This window comes from Camelus dromedarius, chromosome 7 (assembly GCF_036321535.1).
Source record: "Camelus dromedarius isolate mCamDro1 chromosome 7, mCamDro1.pat, whole genome shotgun sequence".
Classification (NCBI taxonomy): Eukaryota; Metazoa; Chordata; class Mammalia; order Artiodactyla; family Camelidae; genus Camelus; species Camelus dromedarius.
The window spans coordinates 4,738,561-4,754,886 of record NC_087442.1 but is presented as its reverse complement, the minus strand read 5'-3'; the positions used below and the strand labels follow the sequence as shown (position 1 = coordinate 4,754,886).

General features: G+C 49.0%; 1 protein-coding gene across 8 annotated transcripts in view; it reads right to left on the bottom strand.

Annotated features, from left to right (window-relative positions):
* Positions 1–16,326, bottom strand: part of PRKAG2 (protein kinase AMP-activated non-catalytic subunit gamma 2) — a 241,261-nt gene that overhangs the window by 75,636 nt on the left and 149,299 nt on the right. For all 8 annotated transcript variants that reach the window (XM_064487191.1, XM_064487194.1, XM_064487192.1 and 5 more), the window contains one exon: positions 12,660–12,871. In XM_064487191.1, the coding sequence (XP_064343261.1) occupies positions 12,660–12,871 (212 nt within the window). The remainder of the gene's footprint in view (positions 1–12,659; positions 12,872–16,326) is intronic.

The window sequence follows — 16,326 nt, the reverse complement described above, 5'->3', positions numbered from 1 at the left end:
AAGTAGATGTTCTAATACATCAAACACAGCTAGAGGACAATTGTTTCTGAAATTCATTCTTACATCCTGCAAAAGGACAAGTCATACTGATATCATGATCCAGTCCAAGTATCATTAAGGATGGGTAACGAACATGTAACTTGGTATTTGGGGATCCACCCAAGCCAAGCTTTAATTGCTAGACATAATAAAAGTAAAAGGTCAGATTCAAGTCCAGGACTGAGGACAGATCTTAAGGTAAAACGCATTCCTTTCATTCTCCTGCTCACCTGACCCCTTAAACTGGCAGCCGAGCCTCAGGCAGGCAAACAGCTTAAGACCCTTATGACCTCCGGGTACTGAAGTATTATATATGCTCATGTCTTACAAGAATCTGATCATTAGTGAGTAAATCCATCGAAACTGCACTATTTTTTTTAATCCAAATATCAACATGGTCTCTATCTGATGGCTTTGGTATGTTAAACATGTGCTCCAGGCTAGATGTGATATTTGCTGTTTACTGTATTAGACCCAGCAGTGTGCTCTGTCATTCGCATAATATAAAGTTAGTTAATAACTGTGACCGCGACATTTTCTGAACAGGAGACTTTTAAAAATAACATTCTCCTAACAACCAAATGATGTAAATTGAAGACAGGGGCCTGATTATAATATTAAGGGAAAAGCTATGTTGCCAGACCATCCAGCCCATTGTCTACATGTCTGATATGTCTGTTTCTGTATCTGTGTATGAAGGAACAACCAAGGCCCAGCCAGGAGCGCTGCACCTCGGTTTCCCTGTCTCGAGGCGATGGGACTACAGGAAGTCTTTATTCTCTTCTTTCTGCTTCTCTTTACATAATTAGAGGAATGATTTTTTAAAATTATAATCATGGTAAAATACACATACATAAAATTTACCTCCTTAGCCATTTTAAAGTGCATAGTTGTAGTATCAAGTACATTTATACTGTTGTGCAGCCAATTACCTGAACTTTTCATCTTAGACGAGTGCTATTTTTAAAAGAGATGATGAAATACTCCTCCAGATGTGTCTAATTTTTAAAATTAAATGCAAAGGAAGTAAATGGAATGGCTTAATCGGGATAAACCAAGATAATTGAATAGCCTGACCAATTTGTGAGTGAACACAGTCTAAGCAATGGGCTTTTAATTTGCTTCTGAGACAGTGTGGAGAGAGGGCAACGCTGGCAGAGAGCATACTAGGGTTTCCTCTGGGTAGTTCCTTAGAGGGTTAATTACTGAACTACCGGCTTCAATTTCCCTTTTTCTGAATAAAATAGACCTTTTTTCTAATCAGGCTCAAGATAGGTGGATGTCATTCTTACTCAGGACTCAAAAATAGTGGGAAAAAATGTTACAACATGCACCCCCCAACCCCAAAACAGGTTTACTCCAGCACCGCTGAGAATTTGAGCGTCATTCATTAACAGAGCAGGCACTCCGTTCTTAGAGAGATGCCAAAGGAGGCTTGTTCTAAACTTTTCCACCATTCCAACAGTTAATTTCTGCTGACTTGTTAAGGGAACACCATTAACACCGGTGTTACAGTTTGTGTCACTGGTACCCGTGATACTCCGCCAGCCATAGTTAATGCTTTTCTAAGTGCTGTTGAGTTCAGGGACAATCCTGGTTCTGAGCTGGAGGAATTCCCATCTAAATGCAAATCAAGACAAGCCCATCGAGAATGCATGATTAGGTACAGTCATTTTTCCACCATTTAATGTTCAGCCCCTAAAATGCATTTTCATGCGACCATGTTGGTGAAGTGTCCCTTCTCGGGTTTAAACTGTGTTCTCTTCCCAGCACCGGCGGTTGTACAGGCAAATGTGTTCAGAGACTTGATTTCTTTGACTTCATAAATGGTAAATAAAATGGACTAAGAGAATCATCTGTCCAACCTCTGCTTCTCCGCTCCAGACTTACAGATCCAGGCCCCGAATACCTCTATCTGATGTCCTGAAAGACTCAGAGAGAATGTGCCCCCAGTGGAACCTGCCCCTCGTCCCCAGATCTACTTCCCCTTCCTCAGTTAACGATGCGCCACCCATCCTTTCCTGCCAGAAGCTGGAGAGTCACCCTAGACTCCTCCTTCCACTACCACCTATTTGGGCATCACTGGGGCCAGCCTATTTCATCTCTTACGTGCTTTTACAATTAACCCCTTCCTCCAAACCTCCACTCCTGTGGCCTTAATTCAGCTCTTTGTCGTCTCTTACTGGACTACTACAGTACTTTCTTAGGTGGTCTGCTGGCCTAGTCTTTCCCCTATAAAGTCCAACCTCTAGCTCGTTACTGGAGCCATCTTTTTATTATGATACAAGTCTGACCAACGCGCTCCTCTGACAACCACTGCCAGGGTAGCCAATGAAAAGTTTATGATGCTCATTCATGCAGCTTGCATCAAATTTGCATCCCTTCCTTCCTCAAGGAGATTAAGGGGAAGAATAAGGGTCCTTCCACCTTAAACTCATGTTATTCCAAATGTCCCCAGTCCAGTCCAAAAGCAGATTGTATAATCTTAGAATGCACCGAGGGTGAGGAGAATGCAAATCCTTCAGTCCTAACTCTACAGGACTATCTCACCAGTTTGCCATCTTTTCAGCCAGTCTGATTCCTGGACCTCTTGTGGGCGGGACTGGTGACCCATCCTCTTGCCCCCTGCAGTGGGACAGGCCCCGCATCTTGGGTGGACAAAGCTCTATGGCTCACCTCTTGCCTTTCTAGGGACAAGTCTCATTCTGCTGCTTTGCACAGGATGTCTTAGCAATTAACTGGATGGCAGTAAAGGGAAGATCTGGCACAGATCAGTGAGGAGCTGGCAATTTTTTTTTCTGAAAAAAGGCCAGGTACTAAGTATTTTAGGGCTTCGCAGGCTCCCCAGGCGCCACTGCAGCGTGAAAGCAGCCAAAGGACGGGCATAAATGACTCGCTGTGGCCACATGCTAGTAAGACTTTAATTACAAAAACAGACGGTGGGCCAGATTTGGCCCACGCGCCACAGCGTGCCAACCCGTGAGTTCGGGATACAGGCTAAGGTGCTGAGTCAGGGTGCAGGGGATAGGCGGAGAATCTTGGATTTCTCCAGAGGTAGTGAAAAACCACACCAAGAACGTGGGTTTTGGAGTGTAGGTGCCTCGGTTCAATCCTTGACTTCAGCGTTCGCTAGCTCGGGAGCCTTTGGGTAACTTTACACAGATTATCTCATTTGATCCTCATTTGATCATCTTGTGAGGTACCTTTCTATGGAAAAGAGGCGTGGGTGGAAAGGCACTGAAGGTTCAGAAAGTTGAAGTTCCTTTCACCAGCGTATTCACATGCTCAAATCACACCTGTCTTTTCAAAGAAACGCCCTTCTGCACTCTCCAGCTACAGCCTTTGCTCAAGTTCCCTCTGCACATCAAACTTCTTGATAAAGCTGTCCCCATCCTCCAGCCATACTCTGTCATCTCACACTCCCTCCGCCACCCTCTGTCAGACAGCTTCTGCCCCTTGCTGAGAGAAATCGGTGATCAAGACGCTTTCTTCAACAGAGATACGTTCAGCCTGTTATCTGTTTAGGTGACATCCTTCACACCAGCCCAGGTGAGGGAAAAAGATGACTGCGATGGAGTCTGCCTCCTGCGAGAGGCACTATTTGCAGATACTCGTGATAAACTGCAGCAAGCATCCTGACTCTGTGTGACGCCAATATTTTAATACGGCCTCTGCCAGGGGAAGGCAGGGTTGCTCCTCTAGGGTGGAAACTACAAGGTGAATCCTAACGTGGCCACCCTTGTGATGGCAGATTTAACCACAAGAAGGGTAGACTCCAAGAGCCAAGACAGCAAAATAAACCCACCACTGGAAACGTACACATTTTTAACCCCACATCTGCATCTCTGGGGTCCCATCACCGCTGAGTGCATGGCCACGGGACTTGTGAATCTTTAGAAGCTAACCCCCTATCTGTTAGGTCATGACCATGAGGGAAGAGGGGCCCCTCAAAGCTTGAGCTCAGGGTCCTGGCTCTGCGGGACTTAGCCCTTGCTGGGAGACTCTTGAGGGCAGGAACGATCTCAGCCATCTTTGAGTACTCAGCACCTAGTTCAGTGCCAGGCAAATGACACGGTCTTAAGAAATAACAGGTGAAGGTATGATTTCCCTCCTGGATCCCAGGGGAGGTGACGGGCAGGGCATCTATCAAGCTTAGAAAAAATGTTGAGGTAAAAAGATCCAACATCCTCTCCTTGGAGCTCAGCTACCCTGGGGCACAAAGTAAATGAGAATCCCACAGACCCAGGCCACTGCTCAGAAAAACGGGCCAAGCTCTCTGCCAAGCGCATCTCTCTTATCTGGTCCCTGCCTCTTTCTGCTCTTCAAGTTATGATTCCAACAGGGCAGGAACACAGGGAGGATGTCATTATAGCATCTTTTTTTGACAGCTAGGAGAATAGATATTCTCTGCCTGTCTCTTCAACACGCAGGCAACACCCATCCAGGCTTCCACACTCATGATAACCAAGCCCACTACACATCAGCTCACTCTGCAGTCCCTACTCCGTGACCCAATGTGAATTTTTTCAAACTATTTAAAAAATATCTAATCTGTTGTGAGTAACAGATGATGAAATTGCTAGTTTGCCATTCCTGGGTGGATAGTCTTAACACCGAGACCTTACTGGGTTGTAACTTGATATTTAAAATGTTTACAGGAATATAAAACTAAACGGGTGCATATGAAATCTTTAACTGCTCCTTAACGTCAAATGATTTGAAATATTTTTAGATTTTTAAAGTGCTTTTCTCGCTTCAAAAGGGCTAATTGTTCCAAATAACAATTTTGAAAGATTCGTTAGTGACTTCTTTCCAAACATTCATACCAGGAAAACTAGGGATCTTAGAGATTGATTCAATGGCAAGACAATCTGTTTTTAAAAAGAACCCAAAGTTTCTGAGTTTATTATCATTTCTGAATCCACTGAGCTGTTTTCTCCCCACACATATGATGAAACAAGTATTAGTTATCTTTTGATACATAACAGATCATCCCAAAACTCAGCAGCTTAAGACAACAATGATACGTTATCTGTGATGACTGAGTTGTGTCCCGCCCCAGCAAATTCATATGTTGGAGTCCTAACCCCCAAAGGGACTATATTTGGAGATAGGACCTTTAAAGAAGTAATTAAGGCTAAATGAGGTCATAAGGATGGGGCTCTAATCCAACAAGACAGGTGTCTTTGTCAGAGGCAGAAGAGACACTAGGGACGTGTGTGCGTGAAAGAAAGGCCCTGTGAGGACAAAGCAGGACAGTGGCCATCTGCAGCCCAGCAGGGAGCCCTCAGGAGAAAACTAACCTGCCAGCACCTCGATCCTGGACTTCCAGCCTCCAGAACTGCGAGGAATAAGTTTCTGTTGTTTAAGTCACCAGACTTTGATGTTTTGTTATGGCCGCCTGAGGCGACTAATACGTTATATCTCATGGTTTCTGTGGGTCAGTTCAGCAGGGTGATCCTGGCGCAGGAGCGCTCACTAGGTCCCCAGGCAGGTAGTGGCGGGGGCTGCAGTCTCATCTGAAGGCCTGACTGGGGCTGAAGGACCCAGTTCCATGGTGGCTGGGACGCTGGTGACGTTGTTTTGTTGGTTGGGGGCTTTTGTTCCTCTCTCCCTGGCCTAATGAGGCCTTTTTAATTTGGTCCCAACCAACCATCCTGAACTCTTTTTTTCAGTTTAGTTACATATTAAGTATATCATAAGAAGAAATATAGCCCTTATTTTCACCCGTCAGAATTTTGGTATCATAAATTGCTAAAATAGAGTGGAGAAGAAGTCCATGTATTAGAGGTTGTGGTGTATAGTTGACCCTTAACAATGTGAGGGTTAGAGGTGCCGACCCTTCGCACTGGAAAATCCAGTATAACTTACAGGCAGTGCACCTCAGACGTGGTTCCTCCATCTCTGTGGGTATGCAGCCAACCTTGGATCATGTAGTACTGCAGTATGTACTAGTGAAAAAAATCTGCATTTACATGGACCTGTGCAGTTCCAACCTGTGTCATTTAAGAGTCAACTGTACTCCTCTGACCCCCTTTCAACAATGAAGGATTTCCCCCCAGCTGTTGGGAAACTGCCAAAGGACGATCCGCAGCTACCAGCTAGGACTGCCCTTGCTTGAAGAGAGCTGCCCTGCCCAAGGTCAAGCCCTTGCCAGGACAGCTGTCATCTAGTGACTGGTGATGACGGCATGAAGGCCTGGCTCCTTGGGCCCCACTTGGGACCACTGTGAGGAGTGCCCTGTGGGTCTGCTGAGGACTTGGCTGAGACTGCACTGTACTGCAGCTCCTCCCTCTGCTCACCCTGCCTCCTTCCCTTCTCCCACAGGGATTGATCCTAACAGCCCTTCCTAATAAACATCCTGCACACTAATCTCTGTCTTAGGTTCTTAATTTCTCAGGAAACATAAACTGCAGCAGTCTGCTTAACAGGAAGTCACTCCGGAGAAGTTAACCATCTAAATTAGACTCCTTAAGTATAGATAAGTGAGCCTCTGGACTCTAGTTCGTTGTGTGTTCAACTGAGACCCAGCTGCTGGACTCAAGTGATAAGACAGGAGGTAGACTTCAAAACCAGCCGCGCCCTCCGCCTCTCCCTGCGTCCGCACCCTCTGCAGTGTGACTGTCACTTACACTTCCTTCTCTCGGCCACAGCAAGTCATAAGTCCAACCCAGATCCAAGGGGAGAGGAAGCAGTTTCTACCTGGGGTAGGGGGAGCTACAGGGCGCCAGTCCTGAGCCTGGCCATCAGGAGGCCTTGAGTATATCTCCATGTCTCTTGGAACCCCTTCACTGTCATAAGACACACCCAGGCTGGCCGGCTGGAGGAGGAGAGACCACATGCAACAGAGACAAGCTGTTTGGCTCAGGCCATGCTGGCCCAGCCAGTCCCCAAGCAACCTGCTAAGTGACCACAGATGTATGAGTAAGCATAGCCAAGGCCAGAAGAAGGTCCAGCCCAAACTGCTGACCCACGGAATTGTGAGCTAAGTAATTCAGGGAGGTTTGTTCTACAGCAATAGAAAAACTGACACAGTACCCAACCCTGCTGGCTACAGGAATCAAGCAGGCAAGAGAGGAGGAGAAGGGAGACTCCAGACTGCGGCGGGTGTCCTGGGTTCCCTGTCACTGGCTCTGGGACGCCAAGCTGCTGCAGCGGCTGCTGCTAATGGCCCAAACCTGCGCCCTCCTTACAGGGCTGTCTCTGGGTGACAGGTGTCACCCCGGCTGCAGGGGTGTCTCTCTCACTGGAGGCATCCCATAATGAATGGCTGCTCCGTAGGAGGGGACAAAAGTCCCGCTCCCGCGCCTTCAGGCAGAACAAATTCTGGTGCAGTTTATGCTCCAGAGCTCCGTTGTCAAAAGGCTGGAACTAAATCGCATCTGAAACCACACCCTTGCTTGGCTTCTTCCCTCCCCTTGCCCCTTACAGCTTTCCTCTGAGAGCACTCCATACTGAACAGACTTGTACCCAAACTCCCGCTAGGAGCTCTGATTCAAGACGCAGGTCAAGAGTGAAATTCCTGGGAGAAAACGAGGGAGAAAACGAGTGGCTGGTGTGGAAAGGAAATCAGACCAGTACCATCATTCTTGTATTTTGGATTAGGTTTTCGACCCCACACAAGGTGATTCTTCCACGGGTCCAAGACAAATGCCCCCTCTTTGTGCTCCCACCTCCTAAGGAAGCTCATTCACTTCCTTTACAAGAACAAGTGTGCTGCCTGCTTTCCCCCTTCTATCTTTAACTACTCCCTTCTGACTAGCTCTGTTCTCATTAGGGTTTAAATGGATTCCCCTCATGGGAAGAAATCATCACCTTGATTTTTCCAGCTAGAGCCCCATCTTCTCCCCTTCAGAGTCAGGATCCTTGAAAGAATTCTCTACACTAGAAATTCCACTTCTTTACCTCTGAATCATTCACCCACGTTACCTGGCTTCTGCCTCTGACCGTGCCATTGAAAGTGTTCCCGCCAAGGTTACCGATGACCACAGTCCTTCTGTCCCATGGCCAGTCTGCTGCGTGTGACATCACCCATCACTCCCTCCGAACATGTGAAACACGATGAAACACAGTCCTTTTGCTTCTGTGATACTGGGTTTGCCTGGTTTTCCTCCTACTTTCCAGGCAATGCAGAATCCTTTTCCTTTTTCTGTCCTTCAAATGCCCATGTTTTTCTAGCTCTCTTCTCATCTACCCTATGTTTTTCTGGATTATTTCATCTACTATCATGGTATAAATTACCACTTACATTCTGACGATTTTAAAACCTTAATTTCTAGCTCCAGACTCACATATCCAGTTGCCCCTTGGACACCTCCACCTGGTTACCCCCACGGGCACCTTACTGTATCACCTAAATACACACGTGTGTGCACTTAGGCACGCCCCCCGCCACCACTTGCACACGCACAGCCTGTGCCCCGACCCCAGCAGATGCAAGTACCATCTGTCCAGTTTCCCAGGGCAAACTCTTTAGAATCATTCTTGACTCTTCTCTTATTCTCCCTCCACGAATCAGTCACGACACCGCTAATTCCTCTCAATCCGACCTCTTACACAGCTCTTTACTTCTCCACACCAGTCTCCTTCTTTCCACCTGCAGCTGCCACCTGGCCCAGATCGCCTCACACTGCATCTCATCAGAGCCCTGGTTGTGCCCAAATCCAATCTAATTTCCATGTCCTGCCAGAGGGATCACCCTAAAATGCAAAGCTGATTATTGCTCTCTGCTGTTGCAAAACATGTCCACTTCCTTCCTCCAGGATTGGCTTTTCCACTCATAAGACTGGCCTGGCTGTCCTCTCCCATAATAACTACACAGGTTTCATCAGATTCCACTGTAACGTATTTACCTGCCTGTATCCTCAAAGAGACAGAAGCTCCTTCCTTTGTTCAATTAGTTATGAGCTATTTCTCAGAACCCTCCTATGCATCATGTGCTGTTAATAAGTGGTGAACAGAACGAATACTGACCCTGCCTCATGACAGCCTCCACGCATCTATCATTCCGTCAGCCTTTCCAAGCACAGGGTCCAGCACCCAGCAGTTGCTAAAAATTATTTGCTGGGTAAAGAGATGATAAAATGAGTGCTGTCTACTAAAGACTAGTTAGTTACCCTCATCCCCTTTCCAATTTTAGAATAAAAGTTTATAAAAGTGATCTCCACGGCAAATGTTTACAGAGAATGTTGTTTTATTCCAAAAGGCAGAGATAAATTATATCTAAATACTTTCAGGCTGACGGAAGCCTTTGAGCAACCCACACTCCTCTGTGAAGATTATGCTGGTGACCAAATGAATGAAATCGGCCAAGCTCTTAAGGACCTTAGCACATAAAGACATTCAGTGGAATCCAATTATAAAGAAACACTTTATATGAACTTGAAGCTACCACCAAGCCCTGCTGCCAAGGGCTGCTGGAAACAGAAGAGACCTGGGCCAGACTACAGCTGCAGAGGCTGGAACATCCTCTAAGGCAGCCCCTGGAGGCCTTGGGGGATAAAACTCACACGAGGGATTAAAGCCTGGTTTAATGTCCGCAGCCTGTGGGGACGCCGTCTCCCAATTTTGAAACATATTTCCAAACGTAAGTGGGGAGCCTCCAGTGAGCACTCTGATTTTCTGAAGCTCAAACTATATAAACACTGTAGTGTCAGCTGGATCATTTTTTAAAATGTGGTAAAATATACATAAAATTGGTCATTGAAATCATTTTTAAGAGTACAATTCAGCGGTATTAAGTACATTCATTTTTTTGTGCAACCATCACCACCATCATCTCTAGAACTTTTTTCATCTTCCCAAACTGAAACCCTGTCCCCATTTAAGCACTGACTTCCTGTTCCTCCCCATCCAGCCCCTGGTTTTTGTTTCTATGCAGCTGATAGCTCTAGGGACCTCATGTAAGTGGACTCATACAGCATTTGTCCTTTGGTGACCAGGTTATTTCACTGAGCAGAATGTCTTCAAGGTTCATTCACGTTGTAGCATCTGTCAGGATTTCCCTCCTTTTTAAGGCTGAATAATATTCCATTGCATGGAAAGACTACCCATGTAGTCTATTCACCCATGACGTTTGGATCGTTGTTAAAATTTCACTCAGTTGTGCATGTGGAATCGCAGGCTCTGACCAGGGCGCGGGGTCCATGCCCACCGCTGGGGATGGGGTACAGCCAAGAACACTTTCTCTCTGGCCCCAGAACCACCTCTGAGAGCCTGGAAGGACCCAGGCTTGCTGGCCTGGACAAGAGCTCACAGTTGTGCAGTATAAACAGGGAAGAACATCACTTTCTAGTCGCAACTGGGGAAAAGCTGAAGGTGGACCTAGAACATCCTCTGGGTTCTCTCTCATTTAAACTGGGAAAGGCTACAAGCTTGTCCTGAGCACAGAACTTCTGTGATCATGGAAAACCCTGCATCTGTGTCTCACTTCAAATGGTCTAAAGTCAAAATAACTGTTTTCTCTTCACATCAGTGTCTCTTCCGAAATGGGGTTACTCTGCCAGTCATCCCTAGTCCATGAGAAGACTTGATCCGTCCAAGCCTCTCTGCTGGGAGCCCCTCTCCTTGCTCCCCTCCTCGGTCCTCTCCCTGCTCCCACAGGGTCTGTGGGTCCCAGATCTCCCGGCCCGCTGGCCCCTCGGCAGATCTGGCACGAGGCTGGAGGGCGGGAAGAGGCGGAGACCTGGATTTCCATCCCTCTGCCTCCAATGGCATCTCTGGCCAGCGGCTCCTGCCCGGCAGACACGCGTGGTTCCACCTCCCCTCTGATGGGCTCCCGTACCCCTGCCCCCCCCTGCACACCCCTCAGCCCTAGGGAAGGAGTGGCTTCCCGCTTTTGATAATCTTTGGGTGGCCTCATCATTTCTTTTTGATTTTTTTTTGGGGGGGGCTCCATTATCTCTATGACCAAGTCTGTTTGTTAAATGCCCAGGAGAACAGAAACCTCTAGATCTTTTCTCATTCACACCCAAGAACACAGATGACCTTCCTTCCAGGCCCAGGGACGGCTCCACTTCTGGTCTACTCACCGCCTCTTAGTGGTCCTCCTGCCTGGAGTCCATCTCAGAGTCTGCTGCCAGGTGCCCCCCTCTCACCCCCAGAGACAAATGCCCACCACGTACTCTTCCTTCCCCATGTACGCATCACACTCCTTCCCACCCTAGTCCTGGCCAACTTTCTCTTCCAGAAGGCGCCCCCCACCTCTCCCCTTACTGAAGCCCTACCAATCCCCAAGGCTTCCTTGCCCTTATCAGACTGCAGTGTTTCCCCCTTTCCACCCCCTGTAGTGCCGACTGTTTGTTTCACTCCCGAACCCCACCCAACCTACTTTCCGCTTTCATTTAACTGTTTTATCTGAGTATTATTCTATTCCCAGAGAGACTGTAAGCCCTGGAAGGCGAAGCAATACCTTGCATTTTACCCTTCAGCACTTAAAACAACACCCTGCTAAGCCGACAGCCAACAAAATCATCATCGGATGAAGAGGGAGGATTGTCACAGTACATTCTCTGCATGACAAACATCTTCTTTCTCCCCAAAGACAGGAATTGCTCTGGTTGGATAGTGTCCCCCGCAAAAGCTATGTTGAGGTCCGAACCACTGAGACCTGTGAACGTGACCTTATTTGGAAATCAGATCTTTGCAGATGGAATCAAGCTAAGATGAGGTTGTGCTGGGTTTGGTTGGGCCCTAATCCTGTATGACTGGTGTTCTTCTAAGAAGTGGAAAATTTGGACACGTACAGAGGAAGACAGCCAGGTGAAGATGGAGGCAGAGATTGGAGGGAAGCTGCCACAGACCAAGAAAAGCCTGGGGCTACCAGAAGCTGGGAGAGGCAAAGAAGGAGACTTCGGAGGGAACATGGTCCTGCCCAAACCCTAATGTCAAACTTCCAGCCTCCAGAGCCTTGAGATAAGGGCGTCCTGTTGTTTTTAAGCCCCCCAGTTTGTTACAGCAGCCCCACGGAACTAGTACCACGCCTGAGTAAAACGGTTACACGCACAGGGGTAGACTTCAGTGATATGGCTCTTACATCCTTGCTGAGCACAGGAGTAATACTGAGGTGCGTGCAGTACTGACCTGAACCAGGCAGGCGGTGACACAGAGCCCACTGCACTCAAACAGAGGATGCTTACGTGCTGGTGCTAAACCAGCCTCCTCCATCCATCTGCATCAGTCCCAGTCCTCTGAAGGACCAGAGACCCCTGTGTCACCATCCGTTTCTACTTTGAAAGGCTCACCTTTCCAGAATGCTTCCCAAGTCAAATGATGTCAAATCTTAAAAATCTAGAATAAAATGTCCATAAAAAACCCACTCCTTTTCTTTGCCTATGGCTTTTTACATTAGTATCCCAAACAAGATAAACTCAAATAAAGCTTTTCATGATTTTTAAAAAGAAGCTGAGGAAGCAAAAGCTTTTCGGGCCGTGCTCCAGATGTTAGCAGTTATCGCTTGATTTTGCTCACGGTGCCCTCACCACTTTCCGCTCAGTTCGTGATTTATGATAAAATATACCAAAAGCGTCCGGAGGGCATGGCCTTAGCATCAGCTGAATTCAAGCAGACTGCCGTCCCCCCCACGCCCGGCGGCCGGCCCCCAGGGGAAGGCCTGGACTTACGGATCTGGACGGAGCGAGGTGTGTGGGCGAGACTGGCGGAGGCCTGGCTGAACTCTGGAAGGAGGACGGGCAGAACCTCTGGCCTGTGTCCGGAGGGGAAGAGGAGGCATAGATGCGATTTTCCAGTCGCTCAGGCTCATGCTTGTAGGACTCGAGGGGAAACGTGTGCTGCTTGGCCACTTGGGTGGGTGTCGATGGAGAGGAAGACAGGCCTGGAGTCGAGGAGGAAACCACAAGCGCTGTTAGAAGTCTGGCTGAGATGGAGGGAGGAAGAGAGAGGCACTTCTGTCTGCAGGTGCCAAAAAACCCACCTGGCAAGACTCGAAGTGATTCAATTCTGGGACAAGCTTTTATAAAACTACTTCTAATCCCTTAGAATCAGCTGTGTCCAAAAATGCCCTCATCAGCCAACTGAGCCGTGGGCGGAGCCCCTTGCTATGAGGGGGGCAGGGGGAAGACTTCTTACGCACACACATCAGACGCTGTTTTCCTCCATTTAGTCAGATCCCGTTTGATCTCCTCTCCTCCCCTACAAAGCACAGTGCCGAGAGCACACGGAGTGGAACCTGAGTTACTCGAGATGAGACATAAGAAAGTGCACAGAGTGTCCAGCAGAGCTCAAGGTCAGTGTTGCAAAAGTCACATGACAACAGACACCAAGGACCAGATGAGAGGCCATTATTGTCAAAATGTGCTATGTAACGTCACCACGGTGGGTTTGCAGGAGTGAGGAGTCACGTGGGGCTGAGGGCTGCGGGAAGCTTCGGGGAGGAAGGGGCCTTGCAGAGTGAAGACTTAGGTGGATGGGAACCAGAAGGAGGCAGATGGGGAGTGGAGGCCAAAGAGTTTCCAGGAGGCTTGGGACATGAATCTGCCAGCAGTGGGAGCCTGACCACTCCGACCGGGTCTGCGCAATCCCGGGGCCCTGTCACCGGTCGGTGGTCGTCACTCATACCTAGCTGATGACGCCATCAGGTAATTGTCAAGGGTCGAACTGTGTCTCCCAAAGAGATACGTTAAAGTCCTAACCCCCAGCACCTGTGAATGTAACCTTATTTGGAAATAAGGTCTTTACAGATGGGATCAAGCTAAGAAGGGCTGGGCGCTTAACCCCATGTGACTAGTGTCTTTATAAGAGGAGGAGACACAGACAGACATACACAGAGGAGAAGGCCACGTGATAACGGAGGCAGAGACTGGAACGATGTATCTATGAGCCAAGAAATGCCAAGCTCTGCTGGCAAGCATCAGAAGCTAGAAGACTGAAGGGAGGTGATCAAAAGCACAAATTTCCAGTTAGAAGATACATAAGTACCAGGGATGTCACGAACAACACGACGGCTATAGTTAACACTGCCGTACGATATGCAGGGAAGTTGTTAAGAGAGTAACTCCTGAGTTCTCATCGTAAGGAGAAGAGTTCTTTTCCTTTTCTTCTTTTTCTTGTTTCTACAGAGATGACAGGTGTTAGCTGAACCTCTGAGATCATCACCTCACAGTGCATGCAAACCAAAGCATCACGCTGCCCACCCTAAACTCACACAGCGATGCGTATCAATGATTTCTCAATAAAAGTGGGAAAAGGCGGGGGGAAGATGAGGAAGGATTCTATCCAGAATCTCAGAGGGAGCAGGGCCCTGCTAACGCCTTGGTTTCAGGCTTCCAGCCTCTGTAACTGTGACAGAATAAACTGTTGTTTCACACCACCCCTGGTTTCTCATGGCGGCCCCAGGGAACGAACACAGTCATGTTGCCTGATGCTGATTTGTTTTTTCCAAGAGAGGCAGTCTCTGGATGTGTGTCTTGTCTCTCTCATTGATGGGTAACTACATAAATTTTTAATTTTAAATTGGTTATTTACAAATATTAAATCATGCAAGTCAAAGCAAAGGTGTCAGTAGACACAGCCCAAAGGCCACCGTCTTGCTCCTTCTGACCTCGACAGAGACTGCTCGGCCTCCAGGCCACGAGCCTGGCTCTCCTTCTCCGTGCTGCTCTGTGCCTCTTCCAGACTCCTCTCCTCGTCGTCCCTTGCACATGCGTGTTCCCTCTTCCCCTCCCATCCTCGCTCCCCAGAGCGTCCTCCTATTCCTCAGGTGTCAGTTCATTCCCTCTCCTTCCTCGTGACTCAACTGCCCCGTAAGCCTCCCTCCCCCGAATTCAGCGATTTCATCTGCCCCGTGAGCTACCGGTTCACAACAATCTGCTTCACACTGAAGCCAAAAGTAACGTATGTAAATCTGTCCCCTCTCTAAAAACCCATCATGTGCCTTGAGCCATCCTGGGCAAGGGGAAGGTGCTTGGTTAAAGCAAGGGGGAGAGAAGGAAGCGGGGTTGGCCCAAGGCTCAGCTCAGTTGGAATCTTCCCTCTCATCTCTCCCAGGCGGGAGTGCTGGAAGTAACCAGTTAAAGGAATGTCATTTTCCAGGGAACCCTTATCCCACAGAGCCACGCCAAGTGGGAATCCCTGCGCCAGGGCCCTGGGCTGACCTGGGAGGCAGCGCTAGGTGCAAGCAGGAGGTGAAGGCGGTCACCACGGTTCTGAAGGTCTCCAGACGTAAAACATGAAAGGCCTCTAACAGCAAAATTCCAAACTCTTGAAAAATAGTTTTCCCCCAAAGGCTTTGGGGAGCAAGGCCCACCTGGGGGTGGGGCTGGGGTAGAGGAGGGAGGAAGGAGAGTGGCGACCACGAGCAGGAAGAGATCTGATGATCCAGCAGCTCTTTGCGGGGAGAAAGGGATGGTCTGGCAGGCAGGCCAGGCTCCAGCGTTGTGGCACCAATGCTCCCCAGTGATGCCCACAGACCGGCGAGGAATGAGGCTGCCGGCCAAGGCTCAGGGGCGGGTCTGGGCCTCTCAGAGGGCTGCGCCGGGACCAGGAGAAGGAAGCCCTTGTGCTGCTTTGTTTGTGGACTGGGCACCTCGTGGGCCTCTGGCCCCAGGGGTGGTGGCTCTTCCAGTGAGAGCCTGCCCAAGCGCCGGCGGGCTGGCTCCTGGGAGCACGGCCCAGAATAGGCTGGCTCCCAGCACCACAGTCCAGTGGGAAATTACACGGTCCCTGGTCCCGACTCGGCCTGGCCACTGGGCACAGAGGCCCTTCCTGTGCTTACTTTGGGAGTGTTCCCTGCATCCTGGGGTGTGTGCTGTAGACCTGACAGAGGGGGAAACAGAGCAGGACGGGGTAGGGGCATTTTAGGTTCAAAAGCCTGTGCCACTGACCACATCCTGACAACCTGTGGGGACTCCCCCCAACCGAGGCAGAGCCTCCCTGGGGCCTCGATTCTTCACATAAAGGGGGCAGGAGGCCCCAGCGATCTCTCGAACCCTCAGCAGGCTGTGAAAAGCCCAGGGTGGACCCTACTCCCTCCTGTAGGGCTCAGTCTAAACCCGCCCCCCATCTCAGCTGTGACCCCCACCGCAGGCCCAGCTCAGGCTTCTGCCTGAGTCCATGCCTGCGGGGCAGTTCTCAGAAGCCAGGAGGAAATCAGTGCCTCTGGGGAGGAGGGGTGGCATTTTGACAGTACTTCTCTCAACTACAGACACAAGTTCCACCCCGGCAATTCCGCTTCTGGGCATTTGTGCTGCAGACCTGCTACTGTCTGTGCTAAACAGTCAGTGTGTGGGGCCATTCATTTCCCTGGTGCTTTCAAAGCAGAGCCTGGAGACA